Here is a 19,192-nt window from a genome sequence, read left to right on the forward strand (position 1 = left end):
GATAAATCTGTGACTGTGTGTGTGTATATGCTTTACATACATAGACTTACTTTGGCAGCTAACCTTGCAATATTAAGACTTATTTTTTTGAGTTCATCATCTCTATTGGTGTCCTCCAGACTTGTCCACCATATTCATACTTATTATTCATCCCACGCTTGGCTGTGACTTTTAAACTGCAGTGGAGATGCAGCAAAAAGAAAGAAAGCCCTTGAAGCATGAAGTGCACATAATTTGTTTGTCATATTTACACATTTCGTTCAGATGAAAGTACAGTAACACCGCAAAGTATTTTCTATAGCCTTTTAAAGTATATTTATGCTCTAATTGAACCAAAAAGCCATTTATCTTTTAAAATAGTGTTGGTAAAAGTGAGGCTGGTTGTAATGTGTACAATATTTTGTCACCCACACAAGTGTGACTAGGATTACATCGCCCCCTGGAGGCAACAACATAAAACAGCCAAGTAAATTTTCTTCCAGTTCAATTTTATAATAAATATAAAAAGAACAAATACAAACTGGTTGACAATTTGACCCCATCTACCATATTTCTTCAGTCCAATCATCAAATCATCATTATATTCTTGAGAATACAGTTCCACAATTCGATACAATTTCAAGTTTGGGCTTTTTCAATTGGCTATCAACAGGTACTACTTGAGTGAGAAAAATCAATCACGACTTTTCACTAGTAAGATAAACATTAAATTTGAAGTATTTTTTATTCAAATTTATGACCAGAGCTATGAATTTACTGTTGAGGGTTCTCGATCTCACCATAGCTCAAGAAGCTTGATTTACACTAACAGAGAACACAGTCACATTTAATCAGTCATATTAATAAATTATTAAAATCTCAGTCCCAGTTAATTCCAAGCACTACCCACCCGACCCCCCCCCCCCCCCCCCCAAAAAAAAAAAATTCACACAGAAAGCTACTATCTGCATCTTCATTACCCAAACAAAATAAGTGTGTCTGAATTGCCTGACAGTTAAACAGAGTACAGAATATTTCTGTCAAAACTGTAATGTCTCCTATTTGTGACGATAAGGGGCCACCGGACAAGTTTTATGAACATGCAAGTTTTCACTTGCCACTCACTCGGTTTGCTAATTTCCAGAATTTTCAAAGTTAGATACTTTCACAGTGTATATTTGCAGTACTTGCAATACTGTGGTATCTATATGTAAATCGATTGAATTGAACACAGGCAAAGCAAATAAATACAAACAGCAGCTAAATAGTTACATGAAAAATTAGTAAGTGGAAGAAATCAGATTCATTTGTATTGCATGACAGCATGCAAAAACACTAAATTGTCATTGTGTTTGTATATTGTTACAATTGGGCGGAAAACTCTATTCAAATTTGGTCAATTTCATTATTATTATTATTATTGCCATAATTATTTTTACAAATTACCGACCAATTTGGTGTGTTGAAAACGTACGGTTTGACGAAGGAATGTTAATGGCATTTCCATTTAACAAGAGTGTTTCCAATTGAATAGTTTCACTTCTCCAGAGTAAAATGTCTCGTGGAAAGTTTTCAAAAAATTCCCTTTGCAAGAAGCCGCTCACTGAATAGAAAGAGTATTTTGTGGCTTGTGTTACAAAAATAGTAAGGGAGAATTTTGTGGTCTAAGCTCTCACATGACATACTCAAGTTCTTAAGAAACTTAGTTTCGCCAATTCTGGCAGACAATACATAATAAAGTGTTTTTAAATAGCAGAAAATGAATTTGAGTTGACCTTAATTACATGTAATTCAATTAATCACAAATGTGTAAAACAATGAATTGGGAAAAAAAAAATACTCCAGTGAATTTGAGCAATTAATATGGGTGATTTCTTTTTGGGCTTCTTTTAAATAAATCACATTAACCTAGATAATTCACTAACATGTCAAAGAGTTGAATGCATCGATGGGAACTTGATCTTCACCATTAGATGAAGATTTAGTGCACCCAAACTGACTTCACAAGTAGTGGCCATGAGGGCACTGGGTTTTATGTCCGTCGGGCCTTCTGCCTCTTGGCCTGACGTTTGGCTTCGTCCAAGGCAGCGCTGTCGCCGCTGGCTTGGGCCATGCTCCTGACACCTTGAACACGATTCATCAGCTGCAAGAGGAAGGGGATGACCTAGAAGAAAATTCAGGACAAGAGTATTTTAATGCAGTTGAGCATGTGGTTGCTGGCGTGTGGCGCTTCACATACCTTTTCATGGTTGTATGCTGCTAACAAGAGTAGCAGAGTGAGAGGAAGAGCAATGTAGGAGCCTTGGGCGACATCTTGGTCAGGCACTTTGCGCTACGTAAAAACACACAGATTAGGACAAAGAAAAATGGACGCTGCAATTATTAAAAGGGGGAGGGGGTACTATAACATATTGCTTACTGTTGGGTTGAAGGTGAGGGTGATGTGCTTGTGGTAACCAGTGGAAGTAAAGGAGACATGAGGTAGAGTGAAGTCATACTGTGCGCGGGACAGTGTGGAATACAGCATCAGAATGTAGCCCTGGAAAAAAACAGGGGGAAAAAGAACATTGCATGATTAATCGCTGAGGGGAAAATAACATCAGATAATAACAGTTAAGCGAAAGTTGGCAAAACTAGAAATGCAAGACTTATGTAAAAGTCTATGATTGCTTCCAACCAGACAGCAAATAAAAAAAATAAAAAAAACGTGGATTAAAGATCTCCATTAGTTAGAAACAAAAAATGTGAGCATGTAAAAAAACTGGGGTGAGTGACTCAACGATTTTGAGCTTCATTTAACAGTGCCTCTGCTGACTGCAACAAGGTTGTGCTTTTGCCTAATCAACTAGTTTCCCATAATCTACCAAATTCGTATCAATTATCCCCACACATTCTGTGACCTAGGGCTTTATCCATGAATATGAAAAGATGAGAAAAATATTGCCCTAAGCATCTGATATCTTGATATGTTGAAATTGTTCTGATCAATGCCAAATATGAGGCATGGCAGTGAAAGAATTTCAATGTTGGTCTGAACTAATTCTTTAAAGTTCATATTTGAGCTCCATCAATCCATTACAAGACATAAGTGCAGGATGATACCTCTCCATCTCGGTCCAGTGGGGGGAAATGGAAGAAGAGTGACTGTCCCAATGAAACACTGTGGAGCGGGTTGTCCAAGTTGTCACTCCTGTATAGCTTTACCTGAGCAGAGGTATGTGGGGGGGCAGTGAAACATTGATGATCTCAAGTTTTGGCCACAGTAATATTGTCGGGACTTTAGATAATGTTACTTTACAGATAAACTTACCGATAAAGTTGCAAGATGTTCTGGAGATGTAATGACATTCCCACTTAGGTCAAACTGGTTGATTTGTCGGAAGGCAATAATGTTGACTCCCTCAACGTCACTGCTGCCAACCTGAAAAAAAGAATGGGCATGGTGCAGAATTTGCAGATGCATCTTTGACTCCGACTAGAAATAATGCTGCAAGCGAGTCACATGGTGAGAGAGAATAGCAGAGACTTAACAAGAATTAAGGCCTTTTCAGCCTTGCAAGAGAGAAAGAGAGATTAGCCGGGCTGCATGTCTCAAAAAAGGACAAATTACAAAATGACAGGTTTCCAATTTGCCATGGGATTATCTACGCTTTTGTTTCGGAGTTCAGAATGGAGCCATGAGATACATTGTACTCTTCTTCCCACACTACAAATTTTGTAAGGACAAAAGAAGATAACCTCACTATGACCATGTGAAAATGACTTTTCTCATATAAAACCTGGAACATCACTTGACTGCGACAGAAAAGATAGGGAGAAGTCCCCCTTCACACCATAGTTTAGGGCAGTTGGATTTTCACTTCAAAAGAGTACAACAACAGTCGCTGCATCCCAAAGGTCATCAGTCGAAAGAAGACTCACTAATCTCGTGGACATCTCATTTTGAATGCGGAAGTAGGCTGTGCAACGAGCTGAATACCTCAATGTGGAATCTCTGGAGGTACACTTAAAGTCACACACATGCTTTCTACTCAGAATCCAGGTTTGTAAATGATTTTGCCATTGGCAAAGAGTGGTGTAAAAAGTGAGTAGACCTGTCGGGTACTTTCTAGTGATGATGGGGAAAAATTGAAATAAAAAGCACATAAAAAGTCATTTTGTCACCCACCTCGATAGCTCTTTGTTGTGGTAAAGCTCTCTCTATGTGGTCGTTTCCTTCAGCTCGCAGCTGAATCAGGTACTTGCAACCAGGCTGTTGAGAAATAGTGAATAACGGGCTGAATAGTCAACAGATGATATTCAGTAGAGAATTACTTCGTTACAAACCAAAATGCAACGAGCCAACCAAGACTACAACAGTAAAATTACAATGCTGATGCCTTCAGGGCTGTGACTTGATGAGTGACATAAGGAGCTGGACTTGCTGACCGGTTATAGTTCAATGTGAGCATCTGGGTGTGAGCTGTGGCCAACAATGTGCCCGTCTATAGCTCCCTTATTACTCAAATTTTGGCTTGTAACACAAAGCAAATGAACTGAATCAAACAGTGGCCCATAGCTTAAAAAAAGTTCGAAGTTAAGGTACCACCCAAATAATATTAGTGCCTATCTGGACCCAGCTCATTGGCATCCTTACCAGCAGACCTCGAAGTCTGAAGCGACCTTCCTCATCAGTGACGGTGTCCTCGCTGTAGAGGCTACATTCTCCTTGACCCACCGCTTCCACAGCAACGTCTCTCTCCGCATCACCACTCAAAGACTGCACTGCTCCGTAGCAGCTGAGGACAAAAGTCAAACATCAAATGGATTGACCGTTATCTTTTTTGGATCTGCTTCGTGGTGCTTTATAGTCAAAGATGAAGACAATTGGCAGTACCTATACGCAGTCTTGATTCCAATTATATCGATGCTGAGGATTTGACCCTCTTCCACAGTTATCATCTGGGATGTCGGCTCAAAGCGGTATTCTTTCATCATGGGCTTGAAGTAGTACTTACCTGGACTCTGCGGAGGATGAGCAACGTCAACATAAAATGAAAAGCAGACCACACTATGACACAATTATTAAATTATAGTGAGTTAATAAAGGGGCAATTGCCCCAACCATTGATTAGCAAGGATGGATTTAAAGTAACAAACAAAATAATACCCAAATTATTAATACTGCGAACGTACGAAAATCTGATGGATTTATTATGATTTGGTATTAGATTATTAAACTGTGTAGCAGTGAAATACAAAATGAGTTCCTAACCAGGTTATTGAATGTGAGGAGGCCGGTGTCCTGTGTCAAGAGGTTGGAGCGAAATTGGCCGCCACTTAGCGACAGGAGGACTCCTGACAGCGGATCGCCGTCCTCTGACTTTATCTACAATACAGAGGCACAAAAAAGGAGCATGTTATTATAAAACTTCATACTTGTTTGAGAACCAAATGTTGCACTTGTTTGCGGCAAAAACTAATGCATGAAAATAAAAGTATCGCTATAAGACAACCTTGAATGTGATTCCAGCCAGCGCAAAAGCCTTGAAATCTCCCTGGGTTCCCTCCACGGGACTCAGAACAAAACCCTCTTTACTGGCACTGATGTCATACTGCCTGTCGCTGTGGAGTGGACCCACACTGCCAAGACATGAGAAGAAAGGATGTGGCATTCATAACATATTTCCGAAAAGGTTATGACATTTGGTGAGAAAATGTCAGTATTGAAATCAGTTTACTATCAATGCGCAGATAAATGGCAGGGTTGCTTCACAAAAGCATCCTGGCCACACACCAAAGTGCGACTTGCCATTGCGACACAAGACAGGGAAGAACCAAACGTCTACTCCTATCAAAGCCTAGAATGTCTTCTGTATGATAATTGTCAACTATGATTAAATCCCGTCTTGTGAGAAAGTCAACATTTATTGAGCTTTAGACAGAGTGAAAAAGCTGACGAATTACTGAAGTCCCAATAGCTCAATAGAGAAGGTGAAATGTTTGCAACTCATCTATGAAGTCCTGGCTCATGTAAAATAACAAAATAAATAAACCATTCCATATCAAAAGTGCCTTGAAATAATACTGTGTTTTGGTGCAAACAGTAAGACCCTCAGAGACTAAACCTTCTGACCTAAAATTTAACAGTTGTGGGTTTCTTGTACCTGTATGCCCCATTCTCATTGGTGGCCACAGTGATGAGGGGTGCAGCAGCATCTTTTTCACTGATGGATATCTCCACACCTTGCAGCTCCGGTGACACTTTGCCCTCTAGGAAGAGCCCTGCGCGGCCTATGATGTCCACCATGCGACCAGGACATGACTCTGCAGGACAAGAGATTTAAATGAGTTAGAAATGTGATTGTAAAAAAAAAAATTAGACAAACAAATGCTTCTTGTGATTCTTTTTTGTTTCAAAACATCAGTATGACCAAACCTTCGTATACATGACGAAAATGATCTTGGTGTGTGGGTTTGGGGGAACAGCGCATCTTGTACCTCGAATTTGACTTTTTTGAAAGCATCACAGAAAGTGTGACTGATGTGGTGTCAATTATGTGTCGTGGCTTGATATTACTGGTGATGTTATTTTATTGTGTCTTCTCTGTGACCACTGTGCACAAATGTGCCTTCTCATAATCAAGTTATCAATCGCAATTTTGGAGAATGTCTCTCTTGCATGTTTTAGTGAGCTTTGGTCAGCAACTCGGGTGGAAATGGGGTGAAGTGAGGTTACATTCAAATCTTGTTGCCAATTTACATAAACTCAGCCTTCAATGTTTACGGCAGTACGATTTTGAGAGTAGAACATTCCCACTATTAAAAATAATACCCAAACACATTTGTGGGTCGGAATTTATTTGATTAGAATTGTCAAGAACCATACCTCCTGTGATGGTGGCCTCTACTTCAGGGGGATAAAAGAGCAGCTCCTTGGAGGAGGGAGTCACCGTAATTTTTTCTCCAGCCCTGCAAAGTACCATCAATATTAATCATTGAGTCAAGAGTTAACACTGCTCTGTTTGTTTTAATAGAAAAAGGGTTTCTCTATTCGTAAGAAAAAAGCTCACATCCACTTTTTATATTAGCAATAGCTTCTTTAAAACAATGCAAAATAAGCTATTTCAATAGATAGTTTTCTAATACTGAAAAGAAACAGTTGAGGGTTAGAGGCAGGCTAGCGGAGCAATAGTGATTTAATTTAACGGGACAAGCAACAACACAAATACTAAAAGCAAATTACCTGGCCCAGTAGGAGAACTCATAATGGAAGGGGCCTGTCAGCTCATCAGCCTTTTCTTGTATGGGAGGACTATCATCCTTGGCAGGCCCTTCCTCTTCAGCGGCTCGCCGTTCTCGTTCTTGGCGTCGCAACTGTATCTCCTGCAGCTGCTGCTCTTGCCACTGCTCCTCCAGACTCCGCAGGGGCCCAAGAACTAGGGCTGGCTCACTTTCAATGGATGATCTGACGGGCAACAGCGAGACAGCAAATCAGTGTAAGATGGATATTGTAACAAGCAGCTAAGACCGCATCATTCAGCCGATGTGTACAATATTATGACTGCGGCAAGGCAAGGCATTTAGGGGGTCTGGTTTAGTAGCCTCAGTATTGCATCTCTGCTTTTTGCAGGTGATGTGTTATTGTTGGCTTATTAGAGCCGTGATGTCCAACTCTCACTGGAGCAGTTGGAATGAAAATCAGCACCTCCAAATCTGAGACTATGGTCCATGGTCATAAAAAGGTGTAACGCCCTCTCCGGGTCATGGATGAGAAAGTAAAGGTGGTATGACGGGTGAAAGGATGACTCTCCCACTAATTCATGATTCTTACTTGATGGTGACTGTGACATCGAGGATCTTGTCGGTGGTGATGAGTCCGGTCATGTGATGGCGCACTGCGGTAAGAGTCAGGATGCTGGGTGCTGAGCTGTTAAGACAAGGGACCATAGCACATGACCGAAGTGAAAGCGCGTAGAAAGGGTCTCGGTAGTTCTACTTACGTATCGTAGATGTAAAAATCTTGCTCAAACTGGTGGCAGGAGCGGGGGGTGACTTTGTACACGCCTGGACAAGACATTTTTAGAGGGATTACCCCAAATCGGTAAATCACATTACTATTTAATCGCTTAATTTTTTTTTAAATTCCAGATTGCTAATTCATACTGTGTATCTGTGTAGTAGATAATGAAGCTAACCGGGTTTGGAGAGGCAAAAACGGTTGACTCCCTTGGAGAGATTGTAAATGCCCACATTCTCAGGTTTGCTGCCATCCTGAAAGAACTCCTGCACACAAATAAACAGGGACTGTAAGATGTCATCACATAGGCCCACTGTGAGTTAGTAGCTACTGACCAAAGTGATGGCATGGGAGAGGGAGCAGCGTAGGATGTAGCCAATCTGTCGGAACTCCGCCCCCAAGATGTCAGCGTCCACAACCTCGACTTCCATGGATTTATGTTTCCAACACCATTCCTCGTGAGAGATGCTTACTAAGGCATGTAAAATAAAGATTAAGAGAATGTTACAAGTGCGTGGGAGGTGCACAAGTCCAAAAGATGAGTGTCGAGTCAAGTGTGGAAAGCAATTCAGCCGTATTTCCATTAAGCAGTGTTGCTCAGTTATCATCTCTTGTTTAAATTAAAGTTCAGACTGCGTCGAGATGTCCCGCTATTTAATTAGGTACTACATCAGCTGTCACAGCACTTACATATGGCTTGGTGTTAAGGCTGGTTATAGTTCCTGACCTTTATATTTCCCAGGTAGAACATTGTCAAAAGAGAAGCTGAGGATGTCACTGCTTCCTGTCAATGGCATCGTCCTTCTCTCTCCTTGGCGGCTTACTGGTTGGAGTGTCACTGACAGGTCATCACAAGATGCTGCAGTTCAAACAAGAGAGTATGTTAGTGGGCGAGGGAGGGGTGGGTTTTGCATACAAATATATAGCAATAGCAAGGATTTTTAAGAGGCAGACTTTACCTAAACAGTAGACCTTTCCAGAGACAGATGCCATAAATTGGGTAAAAAGCAGGTCTGTGAGGGGCTGGTCCACTACTGCGAACTCCAGAGCCTGAGGCTGCAGGGCCAGGCCCGCTTTTACATCAACCTCAGGGAGAGACACCTACAAACACACACACACACAGTGGGCTTGAAAGCGTGCGCGAGGTCTGTTTTCATTGAAGAGTACATAACTGTGGGCAATGGGTGATGATATGGAAGAGATTGCTCAAAAGAACCCTGTTTTAGGGGTCCCTCCTATAACAAACCTGATTCAAATGATCAGGATCATTATAAGGCAGGAGGAGTTGCCTACCCCTGAGCTAGTGGGAGAGGGAAGTCTGGCCATCTCTGCTAAAGCTGCTACCCCCACAATCTAACCCCGGATAATCAGAATAAAATTAATTGATGGGGAATTCAACTGTCGTACTTGGACACTGTAGTCTCCAGGTTTCGCCTGAAAGCAGAAGGCTCCCTGGGTGTCTGAGTCGGTGGTCCGGCCTGAGGTCTTATCTTGGCCCTGGTGTGTCAGGGTGACCTTGTAGCGACCTTGCTTCATGCCCTCGGGCAGGCGGCTGATGGAGATCATTCCACAAACGCTGAACCTGCATAAGAACAACGCAGCTCCTTAATGTATCATGCATAATATAATACATATATTAAATAGGAAGTTGCCGGCTATCACAAAAATGCTTTCTTTCAGCTAGTAGCTGTTGTTAAATCAACCAGACATACCCCGCTGTGATGATGTCAGGAAGTTGTGGCGTGTTGGGGGCAATTTTCACCGTTACTGGCTCAAAGAACATGAGATCCTTGTGGACACGAATGGTGTAAGTACCGGCTGTCATGTTCTCCAGCCTGTAAGAACCATCCTCTTTGCTGACAACTATGAGGAGACATGGGCAAAGAAAGCCACAGCATAAAATAGTAACGTAAATGCAACGAAGACAAATTAAGCATGTCGTCATCTCATAATCTTACCTTTAATCTGATTGTTGATGGAAACTGCGGCATTAACTACACCTTCCCCATCAACACTATTCAGGACCCGACCAGTCACAGAAAAACCCATGACACGAAAGATGGGCTGCGGATGACAATTGAAGAGAATAAAGGCCCAGCGTTGGCTGAATTGAATAGATGTGAGCGTTAACATGACACTGAAAGAAAATGTGTCGATGTACCTCAAGTGTCAAACTGTTGTGCTCCACCTTGAAATTCATTCTGGAAGGTGCAACATCAAAAGTGATCCGGTCCCCTCTGTAAAAGGGCACCTGAGGAAGAACGGTCTTAAGCAGTTAAAAATCAGTTTTAGAAGTAAAATGCTTTGACTGGGATTGGTTTACACAGAAGATTTACCACGGTGTAGTCCCCACTAGATAGTGAGGGGAAGATAAAAGTACCATCCTCCCTGGAGATGGCACTACACAGGTAGATGAGGGAGCTGTCCCCAGAGTCTGCACCCTCCACTGGAGAAAAGTTGCAGCCTTTCACATTCTGTGAATCACGACAAAAATGTAGTTTCAATGAACTTTGTGACTGCCATTTTATTCATTACGTGACCATGATCACTTCTGCCTCAATTGACCTCTCTTTTGACTATGGCCGAGTAAAGCAGGAAGGTGACATCTTTCATGGGCTCCCCGTCACTGCGGACTTCGCCCGAGACGTCGTAGCCGCCGACCACCAGATCGTCAGCGGCCGGCGCATTGGCAGTGGAGATGTGCACCGTTGTGGAACTCTGGAGGAAGACGGCAAACGATGCAATGAAGTATGATGTATGTATTATGATACATAGTAAGGCTAACTTAACAATCTTTTTGACACTCAGCTGAAATGATGTCGGCCTACCTACACAGCAGTTGTTGCTGAAAGAGTTTTGTGTGTTTGCATCCCTCTATAAATATGCCGCTAAAGTGAAAAGACCTAACTGCTTTTTATTGTTTGTATAATAATGGCAGTAAAGTTATTTTCTGAAGCTACTGACCTTCTCCAGAATCCAGGAAGGATGGGAAGCAACGATGTCATATGTACCAGGGAGAACTTTGTGAAAGTTATACCTGCAATATAAGAATTGCACAGGAAAAACAGGTTAGATTTTTTTAGTTCGGGATGTGCAAACTCCAACATACTACTTTGCCTTTTTGCTCTATTGATTAATGTAGTTTGTTCTTTAAAAATATAAATAAAATAAATAATGCCAGCGGGGTAACTAGTTAGCCCCAAGGACAACAAGGGAGAAGCCCACAGGTCTGTGATGTAGCTCATCACTTAATGAGACATGTTATTTTGTAATAAGAATGAAAACTGAAACATTTATTTCAGCTTAAAATGGTAATGTTTCTTAATGAACCAAATATTTTATTTAGTTTCAAAATAAAAAAATGTGCTCGGTTGAAAAAATAGCTATTTTTTATTTATCCAAATGAATCAAAATAGGACATTGTACAGGTGTAATTTTAATATTGCAATACCGTAATATTTTTGCTCACAGTTAGTATACGATCAGAATCTGATATTGGCCCATGCCGAGTGTCAAAAAAAAAATTGACTAATTAAAAATGTTGATGCTACGTACGCTCCTCCAGGCTGGGTGATAGCAGTCTGGGGTTTCTCATCAGTTCCAGCTCTGCTCAATTTAACTTCTACTCCAGTTGGACCAAGCAGATGGCCTTTACTCAAAACCTGTGCAATGTAAAGAACAGAGAAAGTAAAACATTCCACTGGACTCGTTTCACCAGCTAAATTCAAAGTAAGTGCTTCCACATAAAGACTTCAATGATCATTGTTTAGGTTATTTTTACCAATAATTATTAGTATTTTTTTGCAATTATTAGGACAAACAGGTAAACCAACCAAATAAATACATACATTTCAATAAATGATTCGATCGAATTAAAATAGAATCCTCACCATTCCCGTGATTGAAAAACCAGTGAAAACGAAGTTGATGTCTTCTTCTTTTTTACATATGTCAGTGACGCCATCGACATGGAGGTCCACACTGGTAGGCTCTGGTCAATGTAAAAAAAATAAAATAAGAAAGACAGAAATTAATTGACTATGCAGAAATGATCTGCCTAAATAATTAGCAATGCATAACTTACCAAAACTCCACCCAAGCGGCGGTTCAATTTTCAAAACAAAATCGCCCTTTGAAGAACAAATCAAACGTGTGCATAAGTATTATCAACAAATAATATCGGTGAATACCCTTGTGTGTATTTCTTACCTTGTCATAAAGAGGTATCGTAAAGTAGCCATTATTTGGTGCACAATCGGTGTGATATTTCAAGGAGCCTTGTTTGGTGTAGAGTTTAATCTGTTGAAAAAATAAAACAACGTTACTGTAAAGATATGACGTGTGTGAACGTGGCAGACAGTTAGGAGCAGTTAATGTCACTAATTAGCCCAACAGATTATTTTAAAGTGGCTGTGAATGAGCCGATCGGGATTAGCAATAGTGTGCTCTGCTCCACGTTCTCCTCCTACACAGATAAATTGGAGGGTCAAAAACTACGATCTACTGCACTGTAAGAATAATTGGTAAATTGACTCTTGCAAGCTGCTAAATAGCTTCAAGAAACATTTTCACTCACCTCGATCAATGAGTAATCGATTTCAACGTCGGATTTCACAAACCCCCCACATGCAACCACTATTTCATCAGAGGACGCGGTCAAAAACTGAGAATATGTGATCCAAAACAAGACCCAAATAGTACTTAGATCGGCCCGAATGGTGATTCTCAGCATTTTTGCCGGATTTATTCTCTATCGCTCCGTCTAACCGTGAAACTGCACGCTGCTTCCGGTTCCGTACCAGCTGACTCACTGACAATCTACTCAAAGGTTGTAACAGCAGCGCCTTCTGCTGGCGTGGAGGCCATAAAGGTCATCTTCCAACCTGAACAGGGCAGCGGACCATGCGAATATATGTATTTTAAAGGTTTATTTTCCCTTTAGAGTCACAGCACCCCGTAGTGTAAAAATAACAAGATTTTGAAACACTACATAAAAAAGAAAAAAATAACATTATACAATATACGAACAGCTTTGCACTGTGTTGTAAATGTATCGGTTTTTGCATAACTACAATGCAAAAATAATGTTATAATCCAGTACTTAGCCTTAATCCATATAAAGTGCACAATACAGTACAAAGAGGAGGTTAATAAAGAACTGGTGTTTGTAGTGAAGTCCTTCTCAGAAGGAAAAGATAAAAGTAAAATGGAAAAAAAACCACAACAAATTATTTTTTTGCTCATACACAGTAAAAATAAAAGTTCATAAAAGTATATTATATTAAAACAAACAGTTTGATTCCATCCAAATGTTGTTTGCTTGTCCAGTGTAGTGTTGGTTTGTTATTCCCTAACTCCTAAATCTTGTTTCACACATTTGTGAAACTGTCTGGAGGAGAATGTGCCAGGAACAGCCCTTCTGGAAAATTGTTGGAGAAGCTGGTATGGTAACTGGGACTGCTTCTGCTGGATCGCCGCTGACTTCTGGATCCCGGCGATGTGACAGCAGAGATTTTCTGGGCCTGGCACAGTTTCTGGATCAGGAAATGCTTGTCTCGACCCTCCTGAATAGCCAACACACACACAAAGTGTACTCCAGTTAAGCCTTTGACAGTACAACATGGGAGCCGAATAAAAAGCTGCATCAAAAACCTGAAATCACAGAGATGATATTCAGCTCGGTTCTTGACTGTTAACCAGGTGTTACTTTAACAATATGTGCACAATAACTGTATTGTAATTTGCCGCACTGAATCACATGGTCACAGTATGTTTGTGGCTCTTCTCAGTATGGATTAGAATGCGTCAATATAGAAAACAACAGCATTATTCAATGAATCTCTCGCTGAAAATGTCAGCCTCTCTGTCTGTAAAGTTGACCAAAGAGGGTGAAATTGCACCAAGACTGACAGCGTTTAAAAGATTCCAAATACCCACCATGACGAGCTGTTCCCGAAGTTGTTTGATCACCCTCTTGTGTGCTCCAGCTAGTGCGATCACGTAAAACATGGCCAAACTACAGCACAGGAGAGAAGAGCTCAAATCATCACCATTATATAAATTCTGCCAATTTCGTATCAATAATCTTCAAGTCTCACATACCATGTAACAACAAAGGAGGACACAGCAAAAGCCTCGGATGAGATAGTGAAGAAGAGAGTTTGGACTCCACTGGGGAGCTGGGATATGGCAGTTGGCAGAACCTCCCAGGAGGTGGTGTAATTCACAAATGGGCCACATGCCTGGGAACAGTTTATTCTGCATAGAGAGTGGTTGGACGGATGAATATGTTCACAAAATGTAAGAAACAATCTTTATGGCATTCACACTGTTTAAATATTTTTTTTAAATATTGTGTTTGTATATATTGCAGAATTCAACTATTTGTACAATACATTGTTTTTCTTTTTTACCAATCGAGTGACATTTCTGGGACAATCAAGGCACGAAAACAGATAGGAGACAAAAAATGCAAACATAACATTACTTACTGTGCTACACTAACAATAACAGGCACGCAAGCCAAACTCAAGCCAATCAGTAGCACACCCAGGAAGAAAAAGTTGGAACTTGAAGCTCTGAATGGACGTGTGGCCGGACGGCAGTTTTTAATAAGTGACACCTGATAAACAATGAAAAATAATTATCACTCACTGAAAACAGAACTTCTAATCTGGTTTATGTTGGGGAAAAATGGTGCTGCAATAAATTACCTTTTTGATGTAAAAGATAAAAAAGTACTTTATGGTGCAGATGGCAGGAAGCATTGGGGAGTAGAATGCACCGATCCAGCAGATTGTCTGGCCGTAGACAATCTCAAGAACATTCTGAGGGATAGCAAACTCCTGCTGACCCCACCACTTAGCAAGGCCACAGTGGCAGTACTTGACTATAAGCCTGCTCAAAGGAAGGAAAGAACATTGGGAGGCTTTAAAAGCAGACCATATATGATAAAGAAATGCAGAACATACTGGAATTAATAGAGAAGAACCCAAATTGAGGCAATGTGAATGATTCTGATTTGGACTTACTTTCGAGGAAACTCCACAAAGATGGTAACTGCCACAATGATAATAAAATCAAAGATGGTGAGTTTGTACATTTCCTGGCCAATACGTGTCTCCCAACACTGTAGGAGGACATCATATTACATTTTTGATAATTGCATCCCGTTCACATTTGCTACACGTCAAAGTTTGGAAATGACTTACTGAATAGAGCAAATGGTTGTAGCCGCATTCGCATGGCTCTTCTTTACATTTAGTGATCTGAGACCAGAGTGAGAAGAGCAAAACTCCAATGCTGGTCAGTCGCATGAATACACATCTGGGTATTTTAAAAAGAAAGAAAATGAAGAAATGAAACCACATGTGTCACAGGCATGTCACTATTTCACACTTTGATAAGCATCTGCAGCAAAACCAACTGAAAAATAACAATAGTCATATCTTAGATAACTGTGGAGTTACCAGTTTTCTGAAGCTGAATGACTTTTGCTGCTTAACTCATATTCCACAAACGCAATATTAATCACAATGCCGTGTTTAGACTAATGGGGGCGCATATCACAGATTATTGTAGAGAACATTTTGTGGTTGGCTTCCCTTTTAAGTATCACTATCACTGACACATACATTTTATTGTAATGACATGACATTGAATGCACCTTATGAGAGTAAACCGAATCTCGAAAGCAGGCGAATAGTCCTCAAAGTTGATGATGACTGAGAAGACGAGGGGAGTGATGAAGTTGGCTAAAGTGATAACAATTGATGGCAGATACTCATGGATGAGATCCACAACGAAATTTCCCTGCAAAACAAGAAAACGTACTCAGAATGGCTTGATACGCAAACAGTTTTTAGGTTTATGCATTTACCTTGACCTCGTTCGTCTGTGCTTCTTGGGAGAAAATGGTGGCAACGTAAATGCAGTAGAAGCAACCAGCTAATACAGCAATGACAAACAGGTTGAGGATGAAGCGTATGAGATAAATGCGACATTTCTCTTTGCGGGTCCGATCTGCTATTTTCTGTTTGATCCTTTCTTCCTCCAAATCAGTCTAAAAGGTAAAACAAAAATGGGAGTATAGGTTCAGAACATAATTCAGGATTGCCGTTTCAACAAAAGAAACTGTCTTGGAAAATTCACATACGGTAACTACTAAATAAATATTACCCTAAGTTCATAAAGCAAACTGCTTCTTTTGAGCTTTGCTGCATTGCCATTGGTGATGCAGAAGTCCCAACCAGCAAATATCTTGTTGCAAAAACTCTGGAATCGGTCTTCATCCTGAATCAGGTTACGTTTGAAACCAGTGGCAGACCTGTGAAAAGAAGGCCTCTGTTGTCAGCAACACCCAAAGCATTTCAAAATAACACTTTAAAGACCTTTTCGGTCGGCACCTTTTAACAATCCAGATGAGACTGAGGAAGAGGTAGGCAACAGTGACCAGCAGGTAGGCGAGAGGCAAATTATAGGTGGTCCTGGGGAAGTGGATTTTGTCCACTTTGTAGTAGCCATAAAACAAATAGGTCTGCTCAAGAAAGCCCTACAGAAAACACACACAAGTTGAGAGAAGAACCGGCCATACAGTGTTATTGTTTGCTGAAGATGGAAATACTTACTCCGCCAGACAAGAGATCTGTGATGTGTTCGTGAAAAATGACAAGACCTCGGCGAGAACTGCTTGGATAAACACTGCAAATACTACCTGTTGTCAACCAAGGGCAAAAAAACACATGCTTACTAATTTTGACGGAGACAAAGTGATGAATGTGCTCACAAAGAACCGTTTTCTGACCATCATCCAGGTTGTAGGTGATGTTCCCTGAGGCGTGAGGAGCAATGATGATGGGTAACAAGACGAAGCTGAACATGAGGGTGAAGATGATCAGGTTGAGCATGACAAGGAAGCGTAGGAAGGAAAAGTAGGAAAGAATGCCCGTGCCAAACATTCCTAGACAAACGAGAAAGAAAAACGACAATTGTTATAGACAATCATAATATAGTATCTCACCAGGCATATTTTCTTTTCAGATTTTTGGATATGACATCACATTGCAACATCTCCCTCACCCTCTATCAGGTGGATGTCGCCCCTCCAGAGCTGCAGGGCGGTCAGCAACTCGTGGACACCATCGAGCAGCCTGCGGAGATACCTGTGGGTGCTTTGCCTCCACTGTGTCCAGCTACTGAGTTCTGCATCCTCTTGTAGGCGTAACGCTCTGACACCAAGCACAGTCACTACATTATAATGTGTGCTGGGATATTTATTTTCATTGTATAACTACAGGAGTAAGGAATAACGGTTCATACTTATCTCTGCGTTTCTCAGCCATGGTCTGCGCAAGCTCTCTGGTTGGTTTCTGCTCCAGTTGGTTCTTATGTTTCTCATCGTGTCTATTCAAAAAACTCAGCGTCCATTTCCCACTACCGTGGGAGCCAGTACGACCTCGAGAGCTGCTCCTTCTCTTGGTGCCCGTATGGGATGCCTTCCTGCGGTACAGCAAGGACTGGTAGCTGGGGAGCTGGTCGAGCAGGGGGTTACTGGTGACTTTTCCACTTCGATCGGTGTAAAAGACTGCAAAAGGGTGAAAGATAAAAACGAGGATGTGAATGACGTGCTGACACTTGATTAGATAAAATCTTCTTAACACAACATTATTTTTGGAGCACTTGAAAAGTATAAAAATCAAACATTAAATACAGTCATAAAATATGCAGCCTTCCATCCATTTCTTGACTGCTTATATAAAAATATAACAATCATTATTCTAATGTGATCATGGTTTTTAATATGAATGTTAAATCCTTAAAGCTAAAGATGGCTGAATATCTATAACTATATAAGAAGCCCTTCCAAAAGGGGAAAAACCGGCACAGTAGATAGTAATATTTAAAATATTTAAAACTTCAATGCTTCAGCGATGTCGACCAAGTATTTAAAATACATTAATTCTATATTTTAATGAAATGAAGTCTTTGTGTTCGAGTAACAGAACTTCTTAAACAATTGCAAGAAGCAAACACAAATAAGCGAACAAAAAATTCCTACTTTTTCCCCACTAGGCAACTCGTAAACCTGGAAAAAAAATGTTAACTGCATCTATTCGTGTGTTTTTTCGTGTGTACTCGAAAAATTAATGCGTGTTTCTTTTTCGAGACGAATTTATCAGTTCAACTCTACACACGGCGTTAGCTGGTTATAATAGAGTGAAGATGGCGACAGATATAGGCAGACACACATAATGCGAAAATAGTTTTACCTGAATCAGCATCCATCGCGCTCTTTTCAGGTGTAGAAAAGCGAAAAATTATTGAACAGTATTATTTTGGACAACTACACAACTGTTTGTTTCAACTGCTGTTCGTAGTTGACGCTTCAGTGGTCAGGTTGAAAACATTTGCATTGGGGCTGGAAGCGACAACTTCCTGAACTCTCCAACACTCCCGTAAATGTTTATTTTGTGGATATTTCATTTTTATTTACAATTTTTTTTTTTTTCAACACGACTATCCATCAGATTAAGAATAGATGGCGATAGCGGTATAAAAAAGAAATGACAAAAAAATAAACGGAGCTTTGGTCAAAACTTTGTGCACTACATTTCCCACAATTCAGTGGAAAGAAATTGCGCAAAAGGTTACGTTCATTGAAAACAAGCCAGGTCCATGCAGTTATTGCGAACTCTGATTGGAACTTTCAGACATCATTTTACCAATTTATTACCTTTCTTCGTACATCTTATTTTTTGGGGGATAGTAGTCATAACTATCCGTGTAATAGAGCTGACGTTACACAACAACTCTTGTTTGGGATCTCAATTGTGCAAATCTACGTTGTACCTGCATTGTAGCCAATTTTAGGATGATTTTCAAATGAAAAAAAAATACTAACATCACATTTCACAGAAGTGGTTGACAGTGTGGTACACGTCACCTCTGATATTCAAATCAAATTGTTGATTCAAATTTGGTCCCAATAAATTACAGCAGCTATTGCCATTTTACAATATTTTTTTTATTATTTGTGCACGTGTAAGAGCAGCATTATGTACAATTAACTGGGACACCTGCCACAAGGTCATAATAAGGATGTTAAAATAAATTATACCTTTGGAATTCATTATTTGTTCACAATAGACATTGTTCACCTGAGACCCACCTGGTCTCTTCCCAGGCAGTGGACTTTTACCTTTATGACCACCACAC

At 40.5% G+C, this 19,192-nt stretch overlaps 2 protein-coding genes across 3 annotated transcripts; both read right to left on the reverse strand.

Moving 5' to 3' along the window:
- Positions 1-224: 224 nt before the first annotated feature.
- Positions 225-12,782, reverse strand: nomo (nodal modulator). The gene is made up of 31 exons (XM_037251045.1): positions 12,555-12,782; positions 12,188-12,277; positions 12,063-12,108; positions 11,869-11,969; positions 11,534-11,640; positions 10,943-11,015; positions 10,544-10,696; positions 10,315-10,452; positions 10,140-10,229; positions 9,937-10,042; positions 9,691-9,841; positions 9,386-9,560; positions 8,938-9,079; positions 8,706-8,837; positions 8,314-8,450; positions 8,157-8,244; positions 7,962-8,025; positions 7,793-7,888; positions 7,205-7,426; positions 6,848-6,930; positions 6,126-6,285; positions 5,475-5,601; positions 5,234-5,347; positions 4,856-4,983; positions 4,616-4,757; positions 4,148-4,231; positions 3,290-3,400; positions 3,082-3,183; positions 2,399-2,518; positions 2,219-2,311; positions 225-2,143 (listed from the first exon to the last, which is right to left on the reverse strand). The coding sequence occupies exons 1-31, from the start codon at positions 12,708-12,710 to the stop codon at positions 2,012-2,014; spliced, it is 3,663 nt and encodes a 1,220-aa protein (XP_037106940.1). The 5' UTR covers positions 12,711-12,782; the 3' UTR covers positions 225-2,011.
- Positions 12,783-12,893: 111 nt separating this feature from the next.
- Positions 12,894-18,407, reverse strand: LOC119122631 (transmembrane channel-like protein 7). 2 transcript variants are annotated; one of them, XM_037251065.1, is made up of 16 exons: positions 18,247-18,407; positions 17,297-17,561; positions 17,057-17,205; positions 16,782-16,937; positions 16,606-16,691; positions 16,384-16,529; positions 16,157-16,304; positions 15,864-16,040; positions 15,645-15,790; positions 15,190-15,304; positions 15,010-15,107; positions 14,692-14,875; positions 14,470-14,600; positions 14,081-14,236; positions 13,916-13,994; positions 12,894-13,542 (listed from the first exon to the last, which is right to left on the reverse strand). In XM_037251065.1, the coding sequence occupies exons 1-16, from the start codon at positions 18,260-18,262 to the stop codon at positions 13,348-13,350; spliced, it is 2,247 nt and encodes a 748-aa protein (XP_037106960.1). In that variant the 5' UTR covers positions 18,263-18,407; the 3' UTR covers positions 12,894-13,347. The 2 variants fall into 2 exon arrangements, with proteins under 2 accessions (XP_037106960.1, XP_037106951.1); XM_037251056.1 differs by having other exon boundaries at positions 15,858-16,040.
- Positions 18,408-19,192: the final 785 nt, after the last annotated feature.

This window comes from Syngnathus acus, chromosome 1, assembly GCF_901709675.1.
Source record: "Syngnathus acus chromosome 1, fSynAcu1.2, whole genome shotgun sequence".
NCBI lineage: Eukaryota > Metazoa > Chordata > Actinopteri > Syngnathiformes > Syngnathidae > Syngnathus > Syngnathus acus.

Coding starts and splice junctions, on each gene's coding strand:
- nomo (XM_037251045.1), bottom strand. CDS start 12,710: ATGCTGAGAATCACCATTCGGGCCGATCTAAGTACTATTTGGGTCTTG. Junction 12,109..12,187: donor CGATACCTCTTTATGACAAG/GTAAGAAATACA, acceptor TGTTCTTCAAAG/GGCGATTTTGTTTTGAAAAT. Junction 2,312..2,398: donor CCCTCACCTTCAACCCAACA/GTAAGCAATATG, acceptor GTTTTTACGTAG/CGCAAAGTGCCTGACCAAGA.
- LOC119122631 (XM_037251056.1), bottom strand. Junction 16,305..16,383: donor CTCATCTGGATTGTTAAAAG/GTGCCGACCGAA, acceptor TTCTTTTCACAG/GTCTGCCACTGGTTTCAAAC. Junction 13,543..13,915: donor TTCGGGAACAGCTCGTCATG/GTGGGTATTTGG, acceptor TTGGCTATTCAG/GAGGGTCGAGACAAGCATTT.